Raw genomic sequence first — 22,498 nt, forward strand, 5'->3', positions numbered from 1 at the left:
CAATTGTGCGATAGTTTGAACATTCCTTGGCATTGCCCTTCTTTGGGATTGGAATGTATACTGACCTTTTCCAATCCTGTGGCCACTGTTGCGTTTTCCAAATTTGCTGGCAAATGGAGTGCAGAACTTTAACAGCATCCTCTTCTAAGACTTTGAATAGCTCAGCTGGGATACCATCACCTCCACTAGCTTTGTTGTTAGCAATGCTTTCTAAGGCCCATTTAACTTCACATTCCAGGATGTCTGGCTCGAGGTCAGTGATTATACCGTCGTGAGGGAGGGGTGGCCAGGCTTCCCGGGGCACCGCGGATCTCCATGGCCCCGGGAAGCGCAGGGAGGGGGAAGTGCAGGGAGGGGTTGCCGGGAGCAGGGGGCGTGGCTTGGTCATGTGACCGCCCCGCCCCCTGGCCTCCTCACTCCCAGAGCTGCGTGCCGGAGCGCTCCGGCCCCATGAGACCTCTGATTATATAAATTATGAGTATATGATAACTAAACAAGGGAAAATAAAATCCTGGCAAGAAATTCAAGAGGAAGGAAAAAACACTCTGTGGTGGTTATACTATCAAATGGGGTCTAAATTCAAAGAACAAATAGCAGCAGCAAGAATGATTTTAATTGGTTCCCATGATTTTAAACAGGGATTAATTCTTCACCCTTTTATTCATTTTATGCAAGAATAATTTCTCTAAATATGTTGTTGTGCATATCATGAGCTGACCAAATCACATTAATGCATGTTGGACCCATAACAGATTGTAGATATAAAGGCAATAAGCTTAAGTGTGCATAAGCATCAGAATGGACTAATTTTCACTCAGGGTTCTTACTACAGAGTTCTCTCTTTCCTGTCCTAAACAGCACTGAAGCCTTGTAAATCCATTTGAAAACCATGTGTCATGATCTGTGCAGGACTGGGAGCAAGGCCTAGTGCGGCGTGGTCCCAGGAGAGACCAGTGTGGGAGTGGAAAGTAGACAGCCTACAATCCCCATAATGCTTAGAGAGGGTTATAGCCAATCAGCTTCCAGACATTCTGTGGGGAGATGCTGACTTAAGCTGATAACTGTGAAAAATTGTGTTCTTTCGTTTCTCATCTGCGGTCTAGTCTCACGGAGAGGACAGGCTGGTCTGGTGAGAGAAAAAGATCCCTCACTGGGGACAGAGTGAGAACAGGTAGTGTAGCCTGGCAGGCCGTGGGCCTTGAAGTAGTAACCAGTTAAGTGAACTAGGTAGTTGCATTAGGTTTGTGTTTATTTTGCCTTTTAAACACTGTTAGATCTTTTAAAGCACCTTGTCTTGTTTTCCTTGCCCCAGTACTGTGTTAATAAATCATTGTGTTTAATTGTCATCTGCCTGGTCATCACGCCTATGTTCTCGGCTTTAAAAGGTGCATTTTGGATGGACTTGGGAGGATACCCTGGGCCTTCTCGAGGGACCTGAAGTCCAGGGTGGTGGCTGCGGAAGGTGGAGACCCCCTGGGATCATGACACCATGGTATGAGAAGGATGCAATTGTTTGGATTGCTCTGTAAGGAGGCAATCCTATACACACGAACCTGGGAGTAGATCCCTTTGAATATAGTGGGACTTAGTTCTGAGTAAACATGCATAGGATTGTGCAGTCAGACATTTACAGTGCTGTCTTCAGCAGACTTATACCAGTCTAGGGATATCAGAATCAATTGATTTAAACTGGAGTGATTCTTCATAGGATTGCAATATCATAGTTGGATCCAACCAGGTTTTCTAACAGTGAAAGAGGAATTATTCCCCTTTGACTCACATGTACAAAAGCCATGTGGGACAGAGACTATAGTAAGGAGGGCAACTGGGCAAGTCTACGTGAAAAAGCTGACTGGAACCCTCCTTTTTGTTAGTTTGCTTTTTGTCATGATTGCCTACCAGTTGTTTTTATTCAGAAAGCAATTTTAGGCAGAAAACAAGACAAGACCGCAAGAGGACTAATAGGAAAGTTTCATACATAGCATGTACAATATGCAGTACAAACAACGTTCTGGTCTCTTCATCCATCATCATCTATTGCTATTTAAAAATAAAATGGCCAACACTAAAGAAAAGCAAAAAAAGTATGAAGAGGATTATGAAGGCACCAGCCAGGAAGATTCAGCAACGTACAGTTGGAAAATTATTTTGTATGGCTGCTTGAAAAGAACATGAAAAGAGCCCTGCTAGATCAAATCAAAGATCCGTCTAGTACACCACCCTGTTTCCAACAATGGCTAGCCAAATGCCATGGGATATCCAGAAACTCAGTATTAGAACAGCCATATCCAACTGCTTGCCATCAGGCATCAAGCATTCAGAAGTACTGTGATCATAGACGTTCCATGTAATTTCCTCTTACAGCAAACGTCCAGGTCAAGTGATTGTAGCAATGGCAATGAAAAGCCCTGCTTAGAGAAAAGGTCAGGGTTTCCACATATTGAGGGTCTCCCTAACAATACATAAAAATATCCGTTTAAATTTTTTGAAAAGACATTTTCCCTGCCTGTAAAAGGCCTGATGAGGTGCATGCACATTGTCCTGGGAATACTGAGAACTGCTGAGAGCTAGGTGAGGATGAGGGGAAAGCAAAGGGAGATGGAGGAACTGCTGAAGCTCCTAAAATTTATTGTGTATCCTGAGGGGGAGGGAATTGGGTTAGAGGAGTTTCCAGTTGGTTCCCCCCTCCACACACACAGTTTCTCATGGGCCTCCAGCATCTCATGGCTAATATTTATTAATAGACTTTTGTGATTATGTCTAACACATCACCTCTAAGGAATCTGACGAATCTCAGAAACCTACCTAACAAATACAAACAAAAGAAATGGCAGCTTTTTAAATTGTCTGTATTTCTCCATCTGTGCTTTTACAGATAATAGGGATGCTCAGTGGAAGAGCTTAGCAGAGAAGGCAAGAAAGAGATTTGAGATCTGATTTACCAGCTGCCTTAAGCATGTTTTAAATATGATTTTATTCGTCCATAAATACATTCCCCAATTCACCAAATCTGTTCTTTTTATTCAATAGCATCTTTTAAATAGCACCACTAGCATCAACCTTTGTAACTCTTTTTTCCTGTCTTCTTATTCTCCCATAGGGACAACAACTTAAATAATCCTCAAACCACTGCCTATTCCACTAGTAATTTCTGTTGCATTGCCACTCACAAAAAGATACCTTAACTAGTAGTTCTTATCATTCATAATGCTCAATGTGTACTTTGAGGCTTAGACAACTTCTATTTAACTCAGAATATGCACAGGGAGCGGTTCTATTGAGTAAGACCAAATTGGGTTTTACATTGTCACTTCTGAGTATAAGAGATCTCACCTCAGCACTTTACAAACTGGTAATAAAGAAACAGATTTTCCAGCCAAAGGATTCAATTTTACTTGAAACTCAAAAACTGAAGTAAAAATGAAGATGAAAAGATGAAATAAACAAAACAGGAATTTCAAGTAATGCTACATCTAGAAAGATGAAGCAGAACATTAAATCTGTTTTCAGACTGAAGACTGAAACACGTTTACTACTGAGGCAGCAGTGTCTAAGCAACCTAGTAAATAGAAAGAATTAGTAGTGTTTTCCATTCATAATGGCTAGTGTAGATTAAATGGTTACCATTTGGAGACTTTAAAAATTATATAATGGTACTGATGGACTCAGACTTTTTATATAAGAACAGAACAACAATAAAACAATAATAATGTTGGGGCAATTTAGTGATTAATTTTCAAAGACAACATGTCTATAAAACAAAAAACAGTTGGGGTATTCTTGCAAAATGAAATGTACCTTTGTATCTTTCCTAGTCATCTCAAGGAGTTTCTGCATACTGCAGTCTTAGGGTTATGGAATTACTGTACAATATTGTTCTATGTCTGAGAGCAGAACTAATACTTATTGTATTTTTCAACAAGATGAGCCTGGAGAAACATTAGGGGGTGCAAATGTCCCTGATCCTCCATACTTGCTATCCCTACACTGCAGCTGTGGGGAATTGCTTTTTTAAAAATCCCAGAGGCTCAGTTGGGCTCAAGACCATTGTGTAGGGGGGGAGAAAGGGCTCCTGCATTATCCCCCAGTACCATTTTCCTGAGCTGAAAAGACCGGGGGGCGGGGGGTAGGGGGCATTTGCTCCATTTTGGAGCTGCAAAGGCAGTATTCCACTTGGTAAAACAGTGATATGTAGTTTAGCCCTCAATGTGGCATCCTGCTGCACTATCAGGGTGATCAAGTTGTCCCCACTAAGGCAGGTGTCTTTTCTCTAGGAAATACTATGCTTGCTTTGGGAAGCCAGTCATGTTTACTGCAGAGCCTGTGCTGGTCCCATAAGTAAACAGATAAAAGGACCAGAATAAGTTGAGACTCCTAGAACGTGAGAATTCCAAGGATTAGATGCATTCCACAAGTAAACACTACTCAAGTGCATGATTAGAGCAATATGAGATCTCTTTTAACATACCATAACATAATATGCATTAACTTACTATACATACCATACATATTGCACACTTCAAAAAATTAGGTAGGTATTTATTAATGAGGGAAGAGGGTTAAAAAATCCTGTGACACTATGCAGATCTTATAGTAGGATGATCACTATTGATTTATGCACAGCAGTGTAATTCAGTAAATTGGTTTAACAGATGGTACTCTATAACAAATTGTGATTTATAACAAAAGCTGTGAAAAATCTTGCTGACACTGAGAATATTAACATGACCATTCTGAGGTAAATAAATGTAGGTGTCAATGTACCTCCTGAATTCATCTACTATTAGCGTGTTTTATAAACCATCTGAGGTAAATTGCCAAGATGATCTTCTTGAAGCAATATAAATGTAATAGAATATAGGATTTATAGTTCTTGTTTTTATAAACAATCTATCCATTATATAAAGGGGGGCTTATAATTTTTGTCAGTGGAATCCACTGAAAATACATCATGTTAAATACTTACATAAAGATACTTGAGCCAGACATGTTTTAACGGCCGCGATGTCTCTAATTAGTAATTAACCATAGCATTTCTACATGTACATGATCCAGAATTTCTGATCCACAAAGAACAGCCTACTGTAGTAATTGGCCATGATGAAATTAAGGGCTTTCCAAAGATGAGTGCTATTTTTTTACATAATATAATTTTTAAGATGAGTGCTATTTTGGATGATCTCTAGGGCACATATAAACAATGCACTCTCCAGTGTACAAGGTAATGACTAGCATATACATGACACACAAACCAGCCAAAGTCTTCTTGATTTATGTCAAGTGCTTAGCTTTCTTACACTGAAATCAAAATACAAAAGTGTTCCTCTTTGGCAGGATCATGCCCATTGTTTTAGGGATAGGTGATGTGTTAGTGCAGGCAGGAGCACTATAATCATATAATATCATTTTGGTTTACAGAAGAATCTTTTCCTGATCCTCTTACTATGATGAAGTGAGAGTAATATATAACTAATAACTTCATGCAATATTATAGCTACACATACCAGGCCTGTAGCCAGAAGATTTTCAGTTGGTGCCCAAACACCAGGCACCTTATTTCGATAATTACTAATTAGATTAGTAGGCAATCTAATTAAAGGCCACAAGAGCCAGCAGGAAGGGTGTCACGATCTGGGCTGTGCCACCAGAGGCCTACTAGGCCCAGGGAGCCTGGCTAGCAGTAAGGGATGCTGGGCCTACAAACCCTAGAAGGCCTTGTGAAGTTTTGGCACCGATTTTGATCAATAGGGAAGAAGAGGGCTGGGGAATATAGGAACTGGTACAAGAGGGAAAGCTGTTCTTCTTCCCAGGGAACAGAGCCAGAAGGGACTGAGGCTGCTGTGGGGAAGAAACCCTCATCCTGAGGGAAGGGTGAGTAGTCTAAGGCCACTTGATAGTGAGCTATGGACAATATATATTTAGACGCGTTAGGGCATTTGATTTTTTTTTCTTTTCACCCACTTACTGTTATTATTCTGCACCTTGTTTGTTTGACCTCCTATAAAATAAACTATTTTCATTGTTCACTCTGCCTGGTCCTCACACCTATTATTTGGTGAAAAGGGAGGTCTAAAGGCCTGGGAGGGTGCTCTGGGTGTTCTCAGAGGAGCCTGGAACCAGAGTGGTGGCAGCATCATATGACACCCCACCTGAGCCGTGACAAAGGGAAAGGAGGCCGAGCCACCAGATGCCCATCCTGGTCTAGAACAAGGACCAATTCCTCTCCTGTGATATGCAGAAAAGGAAGCAGCAGGCCAACCAGCTGCTGATGAGGTGCCCTACCACGGAGACTCCCCTTTGGTGCCCTCCCAAGCCCCGTCATGTGATCTGGCTGCAGCCACTCCACCTGTTCCATGTATCCATCCTCCCCCCTGTCTTGTTGTACAGGATAATCCTGGCAAAGGAGTGAGGAAACTGGAACTTGTCATAAAAAAGAAGGGGGACAGCCTTCCAAGGTTCCTGGCAATAAAAAACAAGGCAGAGAGACAGAGGAGGAGGAGAAGGAGAAGCAGCAGAAGCAGCAGCAGCAGCCAGCCAAGTAGGGCTGCCAAATCCCCCTGCTTTGGAGGCCCGATTTCCGCCACGGCGGAATCGGGCCCCGGGGGACACCCCACCCCGGCGTGCACGTCATCCGGATGTGACGTGATGACGCCAGGCACATTGGGGGCGGGGCCACAGCCATTTGAGGGGAAAACATAGAGTTTTCCCCTCAAATGGCTGTGCCCCCGCCCCCAGCGTGCCCGGCGTCATCACGTCACATCCGGATGATGTGCATGCGGCACGCACGTGCTGACGCCGCTGAACGGGAGCCCCCCGCCACCAGGTAAAAACAATCTGGCAACCCTACAGCCAAGCCAGGCAGGCAGGCAGCTGCACTTTTGCCCAAAGGTGCCAAGAGGATAAGGTCCATTCAGCTCACTCGGGCAGATGCACATTTAAAGGTAACAGCTCCTCCACCAAGGAACTGCAGAGAGGAACACACAGATTTCCAGCCATTGTCTCCCTGAAGCTCAGTTGCCAGAGAACCACCCATAGCAGTGTCTGGGAGGGGAGTGAGGAGGAGGGCCTGCCCCCTCCTGGCCAACCAGCTTCTGTGCACAGCCTTGTGGTTGGCCAGTGCTGGACAACCATGAGGCTGCGAGGGCAGGGGGGAAGAAGGCCTGCCTCCTCCCACTCAACCAGCCTCTGTATGCAGCTGCTGGCAGCAAACTCCACCTCTGGCATGGTTGTTGCCAGTCACCCCAGGTTCCCAGGCGCAGGGAGGGACTGGGAAGGAAAGTGGACAAGAAGGGGCAGGGCAAATTTGGGATGGAGCATTGCCCCTAAGAGCCCCCCGTGGCTACAGGCATGACACATATACAACTGTATTCATTGGATATTTGCAAAGGCAACAGTGCCCTGACTTGGATGGCCAAGGTTACCCTGATCTCATCTGATCTCAGAAGCTAAGCAGGGTCAGTTCTGGTTAGTACTTGGATGGTAGACCCCCAAGGAAGTCCAGAGCTGCAACACAGACAGGAAGTTGTAAACCACCTCTGTTCATCTCTTGCCTTGAAAATCCTATGGGGTCACCATAAGTTGGCTGTGACTTTACAGCACTTTCCATCACCAATGTCACACATTATACTTTCATTTTTTAAAAAGGTCAGTTTCCAAGCTGTCTTACATTGATAATAACATATTATTCCAGCAGAGGACAGGACCTATAAAATTTTTCTATACAGCTTATTATTGTAAGGTCATTAACGCATGCAGGTTTTGATGCAATGAATCAAATATCATACTGTTTTAAAAGGCTAACTAGTTACCTTTTTGACTTCATATTTAATTGCCAGTTTGACACGAGTCAATGAAGCTCGGTGCCTTTGTGTTTCTGGTGGCTCAGCTTCCAAATCTCCATTCAGAATGGATTCTACCTCTTCAGAGTCTCGACAGAGATCAAGGACACCAACCACAAAGTCCTTGCATTGCATAGACAGCTTGCGATAGTCATTCTGAAAAGCAGAGATGTAAAGTTAATGGCCTTTGATTCATAAACAGATTTATTTAAAAATACAGTTCAAGTGGATAATTAGCAATTTAATAATACAATAACTTACATTTATTAAGGATATGTACATTCTCTCAAAGCATTATTTAGGCTGGATTGCATATTTATACACTGCCCTTTGCCCTCCTTCTCTATTTTAATATTAAAATGATCATAATGCATAAAAAACACAGTAATCCAACATCTAAATTAAAATACTGAAATATCAAAAACTCCAGAATTACTACATTAATTGTTGTCATACCACTTACTATCTCTATGATTGTTGCCTGGAGAACAAAATCAGTTGCAGTAAGAGTAATAAAATAAAATAAATTAGTTATCCTAATGACCCTTGCTCCCTCCATCACAACTTTCATCTTATTTCCTGTTTATCATTCACTTCCACCACCACCCGATTTTGGAGTGATTCTAAAGTTGTGCTTCTATTGCCAGCTTTCCATAAATATAACATCTGAAATACCACCTTGGGGATATGCAAGGCAAGACTAAAAGCCTTGTCCTCTTCGGCAGAAACTTCCCACCAACACCCAGGATGGCTAAATATAACTGGAAAAAATGAAATGATTATGAAAAAAACAAGAGACTTGTCTAATATTGGTAGAACTCTGAGGAAAATGGTCTGTAGTATCTGTTAATAGAGAGCAGTGCGACTCGTTCTAGCCCCGAGGAGGCCCGCAATCACTACACACAAGTACAGCACAGTTCAGATCCATGACACCTTTTATTCAATAATAACACAAGCCCCGACCTGTAGGGAAGCAGGCTTAAAAATGGGGAGAGGGAGGAGTGCCTCTCTTAATCCTTTTCAGGTGTGTAGGAACAATACAACTCCATCTTAAAGAGATATACATAGGGTTGCCAAATCTGTCTTCGCCAGGAGTGGGGGGCTCCCGGCTGGCGTTGGGGGTGCGCGTGCACAAAGCGCGCGCACATCACCCAGAAGTGACGTAGGCACGCTGGGGGCGGGGCCACGGCCATACAAGGGAAAACCATAGAGTTTTCCCTTGTATGGCCGTGGCTCAGGCCAAAACACTGATCTACCATGTGCTGTAACATATATCGGTTGCCTATGATATTCTAATACCTCACTATTTTTCTCTATTCCCTTCTCTTCTCCTTTTTCGATATTTCCTCTACTATCGCCCTCTTTTATAAAGCAGTACACCTCTGGATAAGAACAATTCCATTTCCCATTCGCAACAGGCTGCTGAGGAAGCAAATGAATAATCAAAAACACTTTTGAGAACAAGTAAACTTGAAGCTGAAAAAGTAATAGCTATATAATACTTGACCCAATAGAAAAGAGTAGCTAACGAAACCTTTTTCACCAAAGCAAAAGGACTAAAGACTCATTCAGAGCTCTTTGTTGTCTCAGAGCCTTACAATGCCATCAGATGCAGTAAAGCTCCCCCATCCCTCATGAGTTAAGATACTTGGCAGGGGTCGTTTTGTAGAAAAAGAGCTAGGGGAACTCATTAGCATAACTCATTAGCATATGCCACACCCTCTGACATCACTGGAAGTGTGTCATAAGGCCACACCCCCTGACATCACCGGAAGTGTGTCATAAGGCCACACACTCCGCCCCCAATGGTCCCGGCCGCCGCCGCCGGCCTTGCAGCTCCACTGCCGAGCCCCATGAGGGGCCCAAAAAGCTGCATATAGAGCAGCACTGCTGTTTACCACATATTTATCTATTAAATGTGATAATATTATTACATGGCCCATAGTGGATCGCCCCTCCCTAAACCCTGCTTGTTCGTCTACAATAACCTTTTCTTCTTCTTGCCAACTTTTAAGTTTCTCAAGAAGATGACTTGCATATAGCTTCCCAGGCACACTCAATAGGCTGATTGGCCTATAGTTCGATGGATCATTTCTCTTCCCCGATTTATAAAAGGGGACAATCACTGCATTTCTCCATGTCTCAGGGACAACTCCAGTTGCGTCAACATATGTAAAAAGTGAAGCCAAAAGAGGTGCCCACCAGTCCACATTCTCAATCAGCAGTTCTGGTGGGATGAAATCTGGACCTGGCGCTTTACCCTTCTTGAGCTTTCCAATTAGGGTCTTAACCTCTTGAACAGTAACTGGTGACCAAGTTGGCAAGTCATTGTGTCCCAAAAGATAGAATTGCTGTTGGTTGTCAGTATATTGATTGCAAAAATATTCTTCCCATTTATCCATTGTAATAAATGTGTCAATTGGAGAGTCCTCATTATATGAGTAATTTGAGATCAGTTTCCAGAACTGTACCGCAAGCTTCTCTTTCGATTAGTGTATTATTTCGCTCCATATTCTCTTCCTTTCTACTTGCTTCTTTGATGATGTTAGGTTCTGGTAGAACCTTTTAAGTTGAAGCAAGTGGTGTGCCGCACCCAATGCTTCTGGTCCTGTAGTATTCTTATATATTTGATAAGCCACATTAAGTTCTTTTTTTGCTTTTTGACACTCTTTATCAAACCAATGCTTCGAGATGTTTTTCCAAATCCGTTTTTGAATTGTGGCATCCTGTGCTAAAGTTGGTTTTAGCAACTGTAGCAAATTTTCTAGAAGAGCCAGTGGGTTTTGGTCCTTGATATTATTCATGATCGCTGCTCTCCAACTGCAGGCCTCTTCTTTCTCTAGTAATTTCGTGATTTTGGGTAAAATGAGTGAGATGTCCATGACCTCCTAACTCAGGGGAGGAAAGCTCCATTGTAGCTGTGAAGGCTCTATTGTTTGTTCCTATCCTTGCGTTAAAATCCACGCCCAAAAGCACCCTATCTACAGGGTTGTCATTCATAAGATCTTCGATGTAAGAGTCCAATTCATTCCAGGTTTCCCTTATATCCGATTTCTTCTGTTGGGGGGGGGGGGATATATACATTTATCACAAGTAGTCTTTCATTGTTGATAAGAACCCGAACTGCCATAGCACGCTCTTTTAATGAGTCTAAATGTACACAATTCACTCTGAGGGCTGTAGAAATTAAGATACCCAAGCCCCCTTTTAGTCTGCCTGGCCCCTTTCCTGGTATAGCTGCATTTGTAAAAGAATGGTAGCCGTCAACTAGAAGTTCATGAGCCGACCACATCTCTTGAAGTAAAAGGATGTCATATCCCTTTCGCAGGGGAGAGGGGCCCAACCCTCTTATGCGGGACTAGCTGGCTACATTCCATGAGATTATTTTGAGGGAATTCTCCTTCCCCAATTCACGCTGCTTTACCAGTCATACTTCCATAGGATTCGCATGCCGTGTTGGAGCTTTTATTTCCTTCACTATTCTAGTCTGATTCATGGGCTTGGGTGATATCACTATTGATTCTGATAGCGTTGATATACTCACTGCTTTTCCTTGAACTTCTCTGCTGGGAAAGTATAGGATCCCAACCTAAACTACATCAATATTACACAACAATTAGCAGGCCACTGGAATATTATACTTGAAGTCACCTTACCGTTGTCCTTAACCGCAATTCTATTCCATATGGCTGCTCAAATGTACCAGCATCTTTCATGATTTTTCTCAGTGTACCGTGTCTGCTTATCTTCACAGAATAGCTTTGTTACTGCATCTCAATTTGTCAAATTGACTTCTTTCTGCAATTGATCTCAAGGCTCTCTCTCTTTCTCTTTCTCACACACAGCTTTTTTTTTTTGCCCATCACCACCTAAGAGATTGGCTGTGTATGTATCTGAGTCCCAGAAATTCTGAGGACATAAACACATCTCTTAAAGTATTACATTGATTTGTGAGCTTCATTCTTTTGCAGTGCAATTACAAGCTTTACTCTTATAGGCATATGACATTCCTATCCGTTCTACCTATATTTAAACAGTGTACATCTCTCACACTGTAGCTCCTGGAGTGTTTTTATAAAAATTCCTTTATTTCAGAAACATAATGTGCATATTTTAAATCCAGTAGTCCATTCTGCATGAATTTCAGTAAAAGGTAAATTGAATCAAGCAGCTTTAGTGCCATTGCCAGGTATCTCATTGAAATCAATGTGATTAATGTTAAGTAGCTTCATATTTAGCACTGGAATAAACAGGCACAATTCACCAGAGACTGCTGTGGTGCACTCTCCATTCAGTTCAATGGGGCTTACGTGGGCTTCCTATGCAAACACACTGAAGTGAATAAAAGTTCAGCAGTGGCATTTGATTGACACCATTCTATGATTAATAGCAAAGAAATCACATTTTCAAGTGGTATGTTCTTGCACAGATTTCAGGAAAAAACATCCTTTTTTATATTTCTATAGACAAAAAAAACCCCTTTAAAATGTTTAAATCATTTTGGGCTAGTCTCAGTAATATATATATTTTTAACACTGACTGCATTAAGCTACCCTTTAATTTGGTATTTAGAAGCAACCTAGGCAATTTTTATACAAAAGAAATGTTTTTATATGCAAGCCGGTATTAAATTATTTCATTTTAAAACTGCTTTTGCTATATAATACTTCATTCTATTTTCCATCTTAAATTCACTGTAAATTACTTTTTAAATGATTCCAACAGAGTAGTCACGGTAGACAGTTGCAACAAAAATAAATAGCAGGTTACAGTCTTAAAGACTAACACAATTTTGTTTCAGCATACATTTCTGTGGACTCAAGTCCCACTTCTTCAGATTTTTTAATGCTAGATTTACACTGCAATCCTATGAAGGTCCACTGCAAATCCAGCCCAGGTCTACTGACTGGGACTTACTCCCAGGAAAGTGTTCTTAGGATCACACTGATAATCTTTAAAGCAAAAGAAACATTGAAAACATAATCTATTCCCATCTGGACACCTCTCTGTATACTTTTTATTTTACATAACATTTATTTTATAAAACTTCAGCTTGATCTCGATACTGCCCCAAAATTTGTCTGAATATGCCAAACATCCTCAGCTTATATCATAATAGCAAAGTCAGCAAAATCTGAGGATACTTAGATCCAGTGAGATTTTTCTACAAACCTGAAAAATGTCCCAGGCTTGCAGAAAAATCTGAAATCTAAAAAGCAAACAAACATTGGGTTTTTTTTAAAAAAACCCAAATGATAAAAGAAGCTCCTGTAGCTTTAACGAACAGATTTCCTCAGTGCCTATTGCTAGGCAACCACAGCATTCCAGGCTGGGTTTCAATTAGTAAAAGGCAGGTGGAGGGGGCAGTGTCCTTCCCAGGGCTGTTCGCATTCTAGTAAGAGCCCATTCTAGCAAGAACACAGAATGACAATATGGTGCTCTATCCACCACAGAAATGTCTGCTTTTGATTTTTTCAACAAAGGCTTCAACTCCTGCTGGTAGATTTATTAGTGCTTTTAAAAGTTATTGTACTTATAGATCCCCTATTTGAGCAGGGTACAGTGTTAAAAAAGGGTTTTTTAACATCTGGATTGGTAAAAGCCATGAGATATTCACATTCCATTGATACTACCTCTTAATCACCCAGGGTTTTCCATCGAATCACGCTAAGCTTTTATAAAAGAAAGCCCTAGTAATGCAAGCTATATTTCTTTGACAAGAGATAACCTAATGAACAGCAACTACTGTTCCATTAAAGTATTTGAAGATTTAAATTTTTAAGAGCAGCAATTGCTTTAATATTATTCGCATTTTCTCATCTTTGCCAACAGTGCAAATTGGAGTTCTGAAATTCTTTCATTCCAAACTTGCACAGTTTTGAAGGCAAAAGCCAGTTATGCTTGCTGTGCTTCAAATGGTAAGAAGTGGTTTAATGATTCAATATTTCAGTGCCATTCTAGAAAAGAAAATTCTTCTCTATCCCACTTCAGCCACTTGGGTTTCAGTGAGGAAAACCTATCAAACAAGCCAACTCCATTCTCCTCCTGCTTCTCTACTTAAGCTAAACCTAGTTCCTAACCTTTTCTGACTTGGCAAGACCTATCAGTTCCAAGCACCTAAAGTCAGACAGAACCTCCTCAGAAGAGAAGGGGGAACCCACAGCAGACCTCAGTTCATGACGTGGCCAGAAGAATTCAATACCCTTTGATGGAGACTCCAAAGCAACAGTAATTTCTGACTCCTCAACACCCCTTCCAAATCCAGCCTGAGCTTCTCTTCGGCCTTTGGACCTCTAACTGACCTCCCTTGGACTTAAACAATAATTATGTTGGTGAGCATGGGTAGAAGCTACACTTAGAAGACCTAGAGCTCAGAAGGCAGAATGGGGCCTTCTTCTCCAAGATATGTTCCTGAAGAAGAGACTCTAACCAACATACCTCAAGGATCAGGCCTTCCAGTAACATACCAGAAAGGGTAAGCTTGCCTGGCCTACCATGAAAACTACTGGTTGCTCGTACAACATCTATGCTGTTCATCTCCTTTCTGTAAGTTGCTCTGAAGACAGTTCTCCCCCCTGCTCCCAATCAAGTACTAGAATTTGGCTCCAGCCTGAGTCTCCCTTTCCTTGCTGAAGCTCATCTGGCTCACTTGCAAGTCTGTGCTCCCCTTAGTTTCTGTGTCAGTAGGAATAGTATGTGGCCCAGACTACTGGCACTATCACAGAAGGTAACCAAGGACAAACTGCAACACTTTGCTACCATATTTTGCATGAAGTATAGGCCATAGTGACACCTGTCACTGTCAATTTCACATTCAGTCTGAGTCCACAATCTATGTCACTGTGTACCACATCATCAGTCCCATCTCTGGGACTTAAAGGCACTATTAAGCAGAGTCATACCCTTAGAAGTCCATTGAAGTCAGTGGTCTTAGGGTATAACTCTGCTTACGATGGCACTGCCAATCTATCAACAATACATATCCCAGAAAGATGCTGGAAAGGTCAGAAAGTTTCTAATAAGAGCACCCCAAACCCTGTAAGAATATATACTGCACAACCAGATCGATGGGTCTGCTGTAAATCAATACAGCTTCATTGAAAGATCTCCCAAAGGTACAATCTAATTTTACAAAAGGCTAAAGTTTTGTGAAGAAACTTCTTAATGACGCTGTTGAAGCCTCTTGTTTCTAATTAGACATATTTATAACATTTGGTTGTGACAGCGTATTGGTATGCACAAAATGGATCATTTACACAGCTATTTGATTTTCTGCCACAAAGCTGCTTTTTGTGGTTGCTTCCTGATGGACATCCACATGCATCCTGAAGACTTCCTGAAAATGGGTTGTCCTGTGATTTGAACACAAGAGGAATCACTTGCAAGACAGCTATCACAAGATTTATGACATTCCTATTAGTCATATGAATCTATTTTTAAATAGGCTGTACCCAAAAAATGTTATGTGTGTTTGCATTTCTATGAACCCATTGTCCATTAGAACAAATGTCCAGGAATGGGATTTGACTATGAAGCACAGTGGCAATATACTATAGAAATTCAAAGTGTCATCTTCTGCTGGGGGGTTTCAATCCAGCGAGTTTTTTTCACTCAAGTCTTGGCCAGTTCCCCTCATTTCAGCCCTCTTCCCACATGGATGTTGCTCCTGCAAATCCCACGATTCCCAACATAAGCTTTTTTTCCTTCCTCCTTTTTTCACCAGTGGAATCACTAGCTGGAGCCATCTCTGACCTTGCTTCTTGAATTATGTCAATCAACAGAGAGCAGGAACTCTCATAGTAGACTAGACTGGAATAAAAGAATGCATTAATACAAGTAGGGATGATAACTGAATGTCAGAGAGATATTTAGTATGTACAGCTTTTTCTTCCCCTATTGTATTGGAATGGGGAAAGATGCAACAGAAGGATTTCCCTGCCTGCAACATAGTTTCTAAAGGCACATGACTTAAATGAGTTGGCAGCTGGCAACCCTACTTAATAGTGAAATGGGGTTTTATAAATAAAGTAACAATGACTTCAGAGCATTTCGCTAGTAATTAGCACACTGGAGCAAAGAAATCAAGGCTGGCCTCCCCAACTTTCCTCCCCCAAGGGAGGATACATAAGGTTTAATGCCATCTGATCAGTTTGAATACTGTTGGTTTATTGTTTTAAAAATTTAATCTGTATCTCTCTCTCTCTCTCTCTGTGTGTATGTATGTATGTATATATATATATAATATTTGTTAGAATTGTATTTATAAACTGTTGTTAATCACCCTGAGCCCCATTGGAGGGAGGGCGGTATATAAATTAAATAAATAAATAAAACAGCAAAGCACAGTAACATTAACCCAACAAGACATTACCTGAAAAGAAGCAAGAACCAGTCTTTCCCAGATGTGCACTAGTGACTTAGAAAGTAGGTCTTGTATGAGGGGTTCCCACAGTAATGCTTAAAGATCTCTATTCTTTCACAAATATACCAATTACTTAAGATTTTTTTCTGTCAAAGATAGCATATTTCTCACTCTGTTGCTATCTACATTTTAAATCAACAGCACAACTTCCAAAGGGGCTGTCCTATTAATACAAAGTGCATGCACTTGAAAAATTATCTGTATTTATTTATTAATATGTATCTTATTTTCTTCAGTGTCTTAAAGGACTTTTCTCATACCAATGCATTTTATATAACATTCAGTTATGGTCTTATTATATGAATTTGGATCCACAGAATTTAGAATATATTTACAATGTATTATTTATTATTACACCAAGATTTCCCAGGCAGGCACAGGATGCAAGGACAAAAAAATATAATTTTTGATGGTGTATCACAAGAGACAGTTTTATGATGACTAATTCTATAGCCTTTCATTAAATAATATTTCAGTAAATGCTTGGTTTTCTGAGTGCCAACTAAGACTGACATCAGTTGTGAGTGAAGTCAGTGCTTTCTTTGGACTACATCTCTTCCTGGCAATTATTGCTACAATTGTTTGTTCTGTTAACAGTATGTGTTCAATTATGGTTGGCAAATTACATTGTTATGTTTCTGTCAATCAGAAAAGGAATATCCGCAATATTACAAAGAAAGATACCAGAGCCTAGCCTTGAAGAGGGCTATACCTGTAATAATGCAGTGCCGGTTTTCCTAACATATTCCTAACTCTAATAAATGTAATCAGGATTATGAAATATAAACACACAGATGGAATAACTTGCAAAGAAGAATGGTAATTCCTAAAACAGAATAGAACAAAACAGCAAAGAATCAATATAGTACTATGTATAAAACATTAAACAAAAGCTGTAAGGATCTAAATAACTGTTTAGAAGGGCAAATTACATCATAAAGCTTAGGCACATTGTTTCCTGTGCATAAGAATATGTACAAATAATGAAGTAATTAAATATTACTCAATGAGAAATAAAATATAGTGCAATTGAAGCTGTAATAATGTTATTTAAATGTTCATCTTAACTGAGCCTGATAATGAAAGTCACATTTAGGTATTTATTTATACCCCATTTTCCCCCCAGTAGGGACCCAAAACATCTTGCAACATCATTCTCCCTTCCTCCATTTTCCCACAACAACCCTGTGAGGTAGCTTAAGCTAAGAGAATGTGACTGTCCCAAAGTCATCCAGCGAACTTCCATGACAAAATGGGGATGCAATGCGAATCCAGGTCTCCTAGGTTCCCAGGATTTTAAGCTTTACATTATGTGACAATTATAATTATCCTTTGTTGCTGCGTTAAAAGACACAAACAAATCCATATACCATCACCACCATGCTATGCTCCACATACACATATATGCAATTATCTTCCTTCACAGCTCTCCAGTGTGTTTATTATACATTCAAACTTGGAGAATGCCACAAAGATTAATGCTTGCTTCCTTACAATTATTTAGGGGAAAAGTTAATTACAGAAGCAGAAACCAACAATGACCTAAAAGGACACCATTAAAACATTTGCTACAGATGTATAACAGTGCCATTTTAATAACTATATTTTGTTTGCAATGTGTGTCATCTAACCTAGTGTATTTTTAAATAGACAGATTTGCCCCAGGACAGAGCAGGTCTAGGTGATTGTACTTTATAAGCAACTTATAAGATCTTAAATAGCCTAAAAGACAACACTGAATAATATTTATTACTAACAGTGCAATCCTAAACAGAGTTACACCATTCTAAATTCAATGAAGTAAATGGGCTTAGAAGGGTATAACTGTTTAGGATTGCACAGTTAATAACAAATAATCTGCAAAATATAATAATTGCAACACTCTTGTGGATATAAATGAAAGAATAGAATGAAAGGTGGCGTGTCTGATTTTATCAACTGAGTCTTGAAACAGTAGTAATTTGGGAGATGAATGAGCATCATATTGTCCTAACGGAAATGACAAATGCATATAACCTTAACAACTTGTAAACAACCTCATTCAAAATGTGCAGATAGAAACAAGAATATTCATTTAGTATCCAGGGATGAAAAACTATGATTTAGGGTGGGTGCATTATTACAAGTGATTGAACTTCAATAAAAGCAATTATTTTCTGTTACAGTGAATAGATTTGTTTTCTATCATTCCATGCAGAAAAATACATTTTTTGGTATTATACATATTAGGTTTTGCAATACGTTCCTTTAAAGTACACTTGCATTTTTAAAAGATCCAGGTATCAAACAGCCATAAGAACATCATCAGGAAAAGGTAAAATGCAGGAAAATAATTTCAAATATCTGAAGCTGCTGAATTCAGCACAAGAGACACAAAACGGTATCAATAGAGAAGTCTTACCTTGAATTCTTTCTCAATATTGGCAAGTTTAGCCAGTTCATTGCTGAGTTCTAAAGCAGTAAGAACTGGATCTTCACTGGATAGAGACAGGTAAGCAGGACTTGCAAGTCCCTTGTATGCATTTATCCTTGATCTGGAATGGCTAAAAGAATCATGCTTTTGTTTCTCAGTACAGTCATTACATTTGCAGAAATAGTCATGAGGTCTCTCTATCCTCGCCCCTTTCATTAACAACATGTGCACCACCTCATACTTCTGACAATGGGCAGCCAAAATTATGGGGGTGATGTCTGGGGAGAAGCGCGTGCCATCTTCATCATAAGAATAAAAATCGTCGTCTTGGAGTTCCTGCTCACAGGGGCTCAGAGTCAGTCGCCTGCTAGCTGCAAACCCGGGATGATTCAAGATTGCTTCCACTATCCGGACATACCCTTTGCTGATTGCGAGCAGCAGGGCATCTCCAATCCGTGCCAGATTCTCCTTCTTTAACAGAAGTTCTGTCACTTCCAAATGTTCATTTCCCACAGCGAGCTGCAAGGCATTTTGGCCCATATAGTCAACACAGTTGACATTTAATGTTTTTGACTCTTCCAACATTTTGCGCACAACAGGGATGTTCCCATACTCTGCCGCATCCAGAAAGCGCTCTTCCTCAGCAGTGAGGCTTGTACCCCTTTCATTGAACATGAAGGCTGGACCTCTAATGGCTTGCCGCCTTCCTTTCTCCCTCATCACAGTCATACGCCTCAATGAAGGACTTCCATCAATGGTCCTAATCAACAGAAACAATTATTGTGGGATAGTTTACAGAAGTCATTTCCATAGCAGGGTGTACTCAAAATTTACAGACACTTACAGTGCAGTGCCTGTATGGAGTTATTCACACATCTATCTGCCTATGTCAGCTGCCCACCTGTTTGGTCCATATGATCAGAGGTGGGATGTGTGTGGAGAATTTGATGCACATAAGGGGTTCAGATCCTATTCTGCCAAATACTCTCATTTCCTTTTCTCCTTTTTAAACCTATGCCAAATTGTTTTCATCCAACAGGGCCACACCAACATGATTCACTTACAACAGCATGCAGACTCTGTACTCATAGCAGTATCTCCATGAAGTCTTTAAGTGGCTTGTGACACTTCACCTCCACCTTCTAAGTCCCTGCAGAAGCCCAAGGATGGCACAGCGCTATCTGGAAGGGGCTGCAGCTCAAGGCATACCTAAAATCTGCTTCCTGATTGCAAAGCTTCATGGAACAAAGGTGGAAAAGATTTTTGCCTGAGCCATTGCTGCTGGAGTACCACAGTAGCCAGTAATGTACTAGTGGTCTTAGTATAAGGCACTACCTCATAACCTTAAGTTTTTTGTTCTACTCAAGCTATCCAAATTTCCCAGCCCACACAGCTATGTTCTCTCTCTTTCCTAAGTGTTCTTGGATAATGGCCAATCTATGCCTAATATATTCATAAGAGCCCCTAGTTCCACTCTTCCCAATTGTAGCAGCACCACAACAACATATTATAAATGCCTAACAGCAACAGTGGGGAGGGTGTCACTGAAACAGGATACTTCCTTTGGGTGTGGTTCTACTGTGCGGTTCTACTGTGAACAGATACAAGTTGTGCACATGCTACAGTCCTTCCCATTGTCTCAAGGAATAATCACTGCGAAATACATGATGGACGTTATCAAAGCTCAAAACAACTGCACAGGTACCACAGAAAAGTTCATATCTTTTCTACCAACCTTCCATGTTGGGTTAGGAAGCTGCACATGCATTTTGAAATCAGTGCCTATTATATAAAAGGTCTACTCTCACTCATGCTCTAAAAGTTTATTTTTGCAAAAGAATTTTGACTTGCAGCAGTATTATATACCAGAAAAGTAATAAATATATAATCATTCTCTCTTAAATTGGAGAAAATGTGGGATGAAAATAAAATACCGAAACTAGATTTGTAGCCACAGGAAAACACACACACACGCCTTTTTTGGATCATGATAATAGACTGGTAATATTAGGAAACTCCACATTTATGCAAGAGAATGAACAGAAAGAATTTCATCGTGAAACAGTACAGCAGAAGCAAGAAACAGATGGTAAAAAAAGAGTGTCTAGACTTAACATTTGTATTACCAAACTTGTTAAAGACTTATTTTTAAGAATGTTAAAGACAGATAATGAAGAGCTTATCATTTGGAAACAGTATTACGAACTAACAGCATAACTCAGGGCCAGTCTGTAAACTGCTTATGATGGCAACTGTAACAAACTGTAAAGAAATACATTTTTTCCAGGGAGGTTTGAAAGGTGCAAAGCTTCCACTTTTAACAATTTTTTTCCCTTTGGGCAGAGAACAGGCAAGAGAGGAAGGAAGTCTCCAGACTTACCTCAGCCCACCTTCATACAAATGCTAATAGGCCTAGACAATGGGATGCTCAAGCTTCCCCCTTCTCCCCGCTTCTTCATGCAGGGAACAGAGGTTTGGAGGAATAGAATACTAGTTAGTCTCTAGGAAGGAAATGTCCTGGAGATATCCAGGAAAAGCCTCTTTGACCTGGACTAACCAGGTCAGTGTGAGGAGAAACAGATATTAAAACTTCTTTAAGCAGGAAGGAGGTCTCTTTCCTTTGGGTGCAGTGTCCATAAGAGCACACAGACCTTTTCTCGGGAAGGCAACCATTTTTTTTATCATGTGTTGGCCTAAAGAGCTGAAGGGAGCATCAAGGTAATGAAAACATTGTAGGGATTTGTAACTATCTAAACTAAAGGGGCCTGTTTGTAACTATCTAGAGGGGCAAAGAATTTGTTTTACCTATTTCTTTTGGAATCCCTTGCTCAATCTGGTGCTGTGCTAAAAGTATGCTTGTAAACACTTTCTTAATAAATACTTTATAACTTTTGATGCTGGGAGTAGTTCTCTGTACCACATAGACCTCCGTCGTCTTGGACACACTATTTTAAAAGGAGTGCTGGGGGAACGCAGGCAGTTGGCAAGTGGCCATTCCTCCAGGGGCATGCAAGGCAGTAAACTGTACCTGTGGTGACCAGGCACTGGGCCTCGGGAAACTCGAGACAAGGGCTCAGAACTTGGAAGGGAAGCTGGGAGTCCTGATCCTTCCAGTGGGTAATTCTGGCAAAAAGTGAGGTGGTGGGACAGACAGTGAAACAAAGAAGAAAGAAAAGAGACTGCCCAGCCAAAGAGATAGAAAAAGGGAAATTGTGAAGCGGGGAGCCCCATACCAGCATAACGTGAAGATATGCTGGAATACCTGCAATCACAGCAGTGCAGCAAGCAGTCAACACCATGCTGGTGTAAATACTGCTCTGGCTTGCTTCCACTGGTGAAAAGCCCAAAGACTTACAGGCTTCCACTATATTTTTTACCTTGGAAAACAGAAATATAATCACTCAAAAACATTCTGTCTACTATTTTTATATCTGAGTTGCTATGCTGGCCAGTACAACCCCCCTAGTACTTATAGTGTACAGTTGTTTCCTTCCTTCTTGGTACTGGTTTTGACTTGACAGATACAATTGAGGGTTTTTTTGTTGCTCATATGCTTAGTGTATGTTCAGAGACAGCTTTCTTTGCTCTCAGTTCAACATTTGTTCTCTAATCTGGGCGAGAGGGGAGCCACTACTACATTGGCGGTGTGAGCTGTGTGGCCCATGCTTCACCCATGCTTCATTGCAGGTACAATGGGATCAGTGGGAAAGTAGCATCAATGGAGATCTTGGGAATGAAAGTATAGTTAGTGAAAATCAAGTGACAGTCACAAAATCAAGCTATTATACTGTGGATTAATTAACCTGGATTCAGAAACAGAAAACA

The 22,498-nt window shown here is 40.8% G+C and overlaps 1 protein-coding gene across 1 annotated transcript in view; it reads right to left on the reverse strand.

Moving 5' to 3' along the window:
* The window catches only part of TRPC3 (transient receptor potential cation channel, subfamily C, member 3), a 52,987-nt gene extending 33,561 nt beyond the window's left edge, over nucleotides 1-19,426 (reverse strand). The window contains exons 1-2 of the mRNA XM_015417094.1: nucleotides 18,662-19,426; nucleotides 7,809-7,994 (exon numbers count right to left, since the gene is read on the reverse strand). Of these exons, the coding sequence (XP_015272580.1) occupies nucleotides 7,809-7,994; nucleotides 18,662-19,402 (927 nt within the window). The 5' untranslated portion in view covers nucleotides 19,403-19,426. The remainder of the gene's footprint in view (nucleotides 1-7,808; nucleotides 7,995-18,661) is intronic.
* Between the last annotated feature and the right edge of the window lie 3,072 nt (nucleotides 19,427-22,498).

The sequence above is a fragment of the Gekko japonicus genome, unplaced genomic scaffold (assembly GCF_001447785.1).
Source record: "Gekko japonicus isolate JY-2015 unplaced genomic scaffold, Gekko_japonicus_V1.1 scaffold814, whole genome shotgun sequence".
Lineage (NCBI taxonomy): Eukaryota > Metazoa > Chordata > Lepidosauria > Squamata > Gekkonidae > Gekko > Gekko japonicus.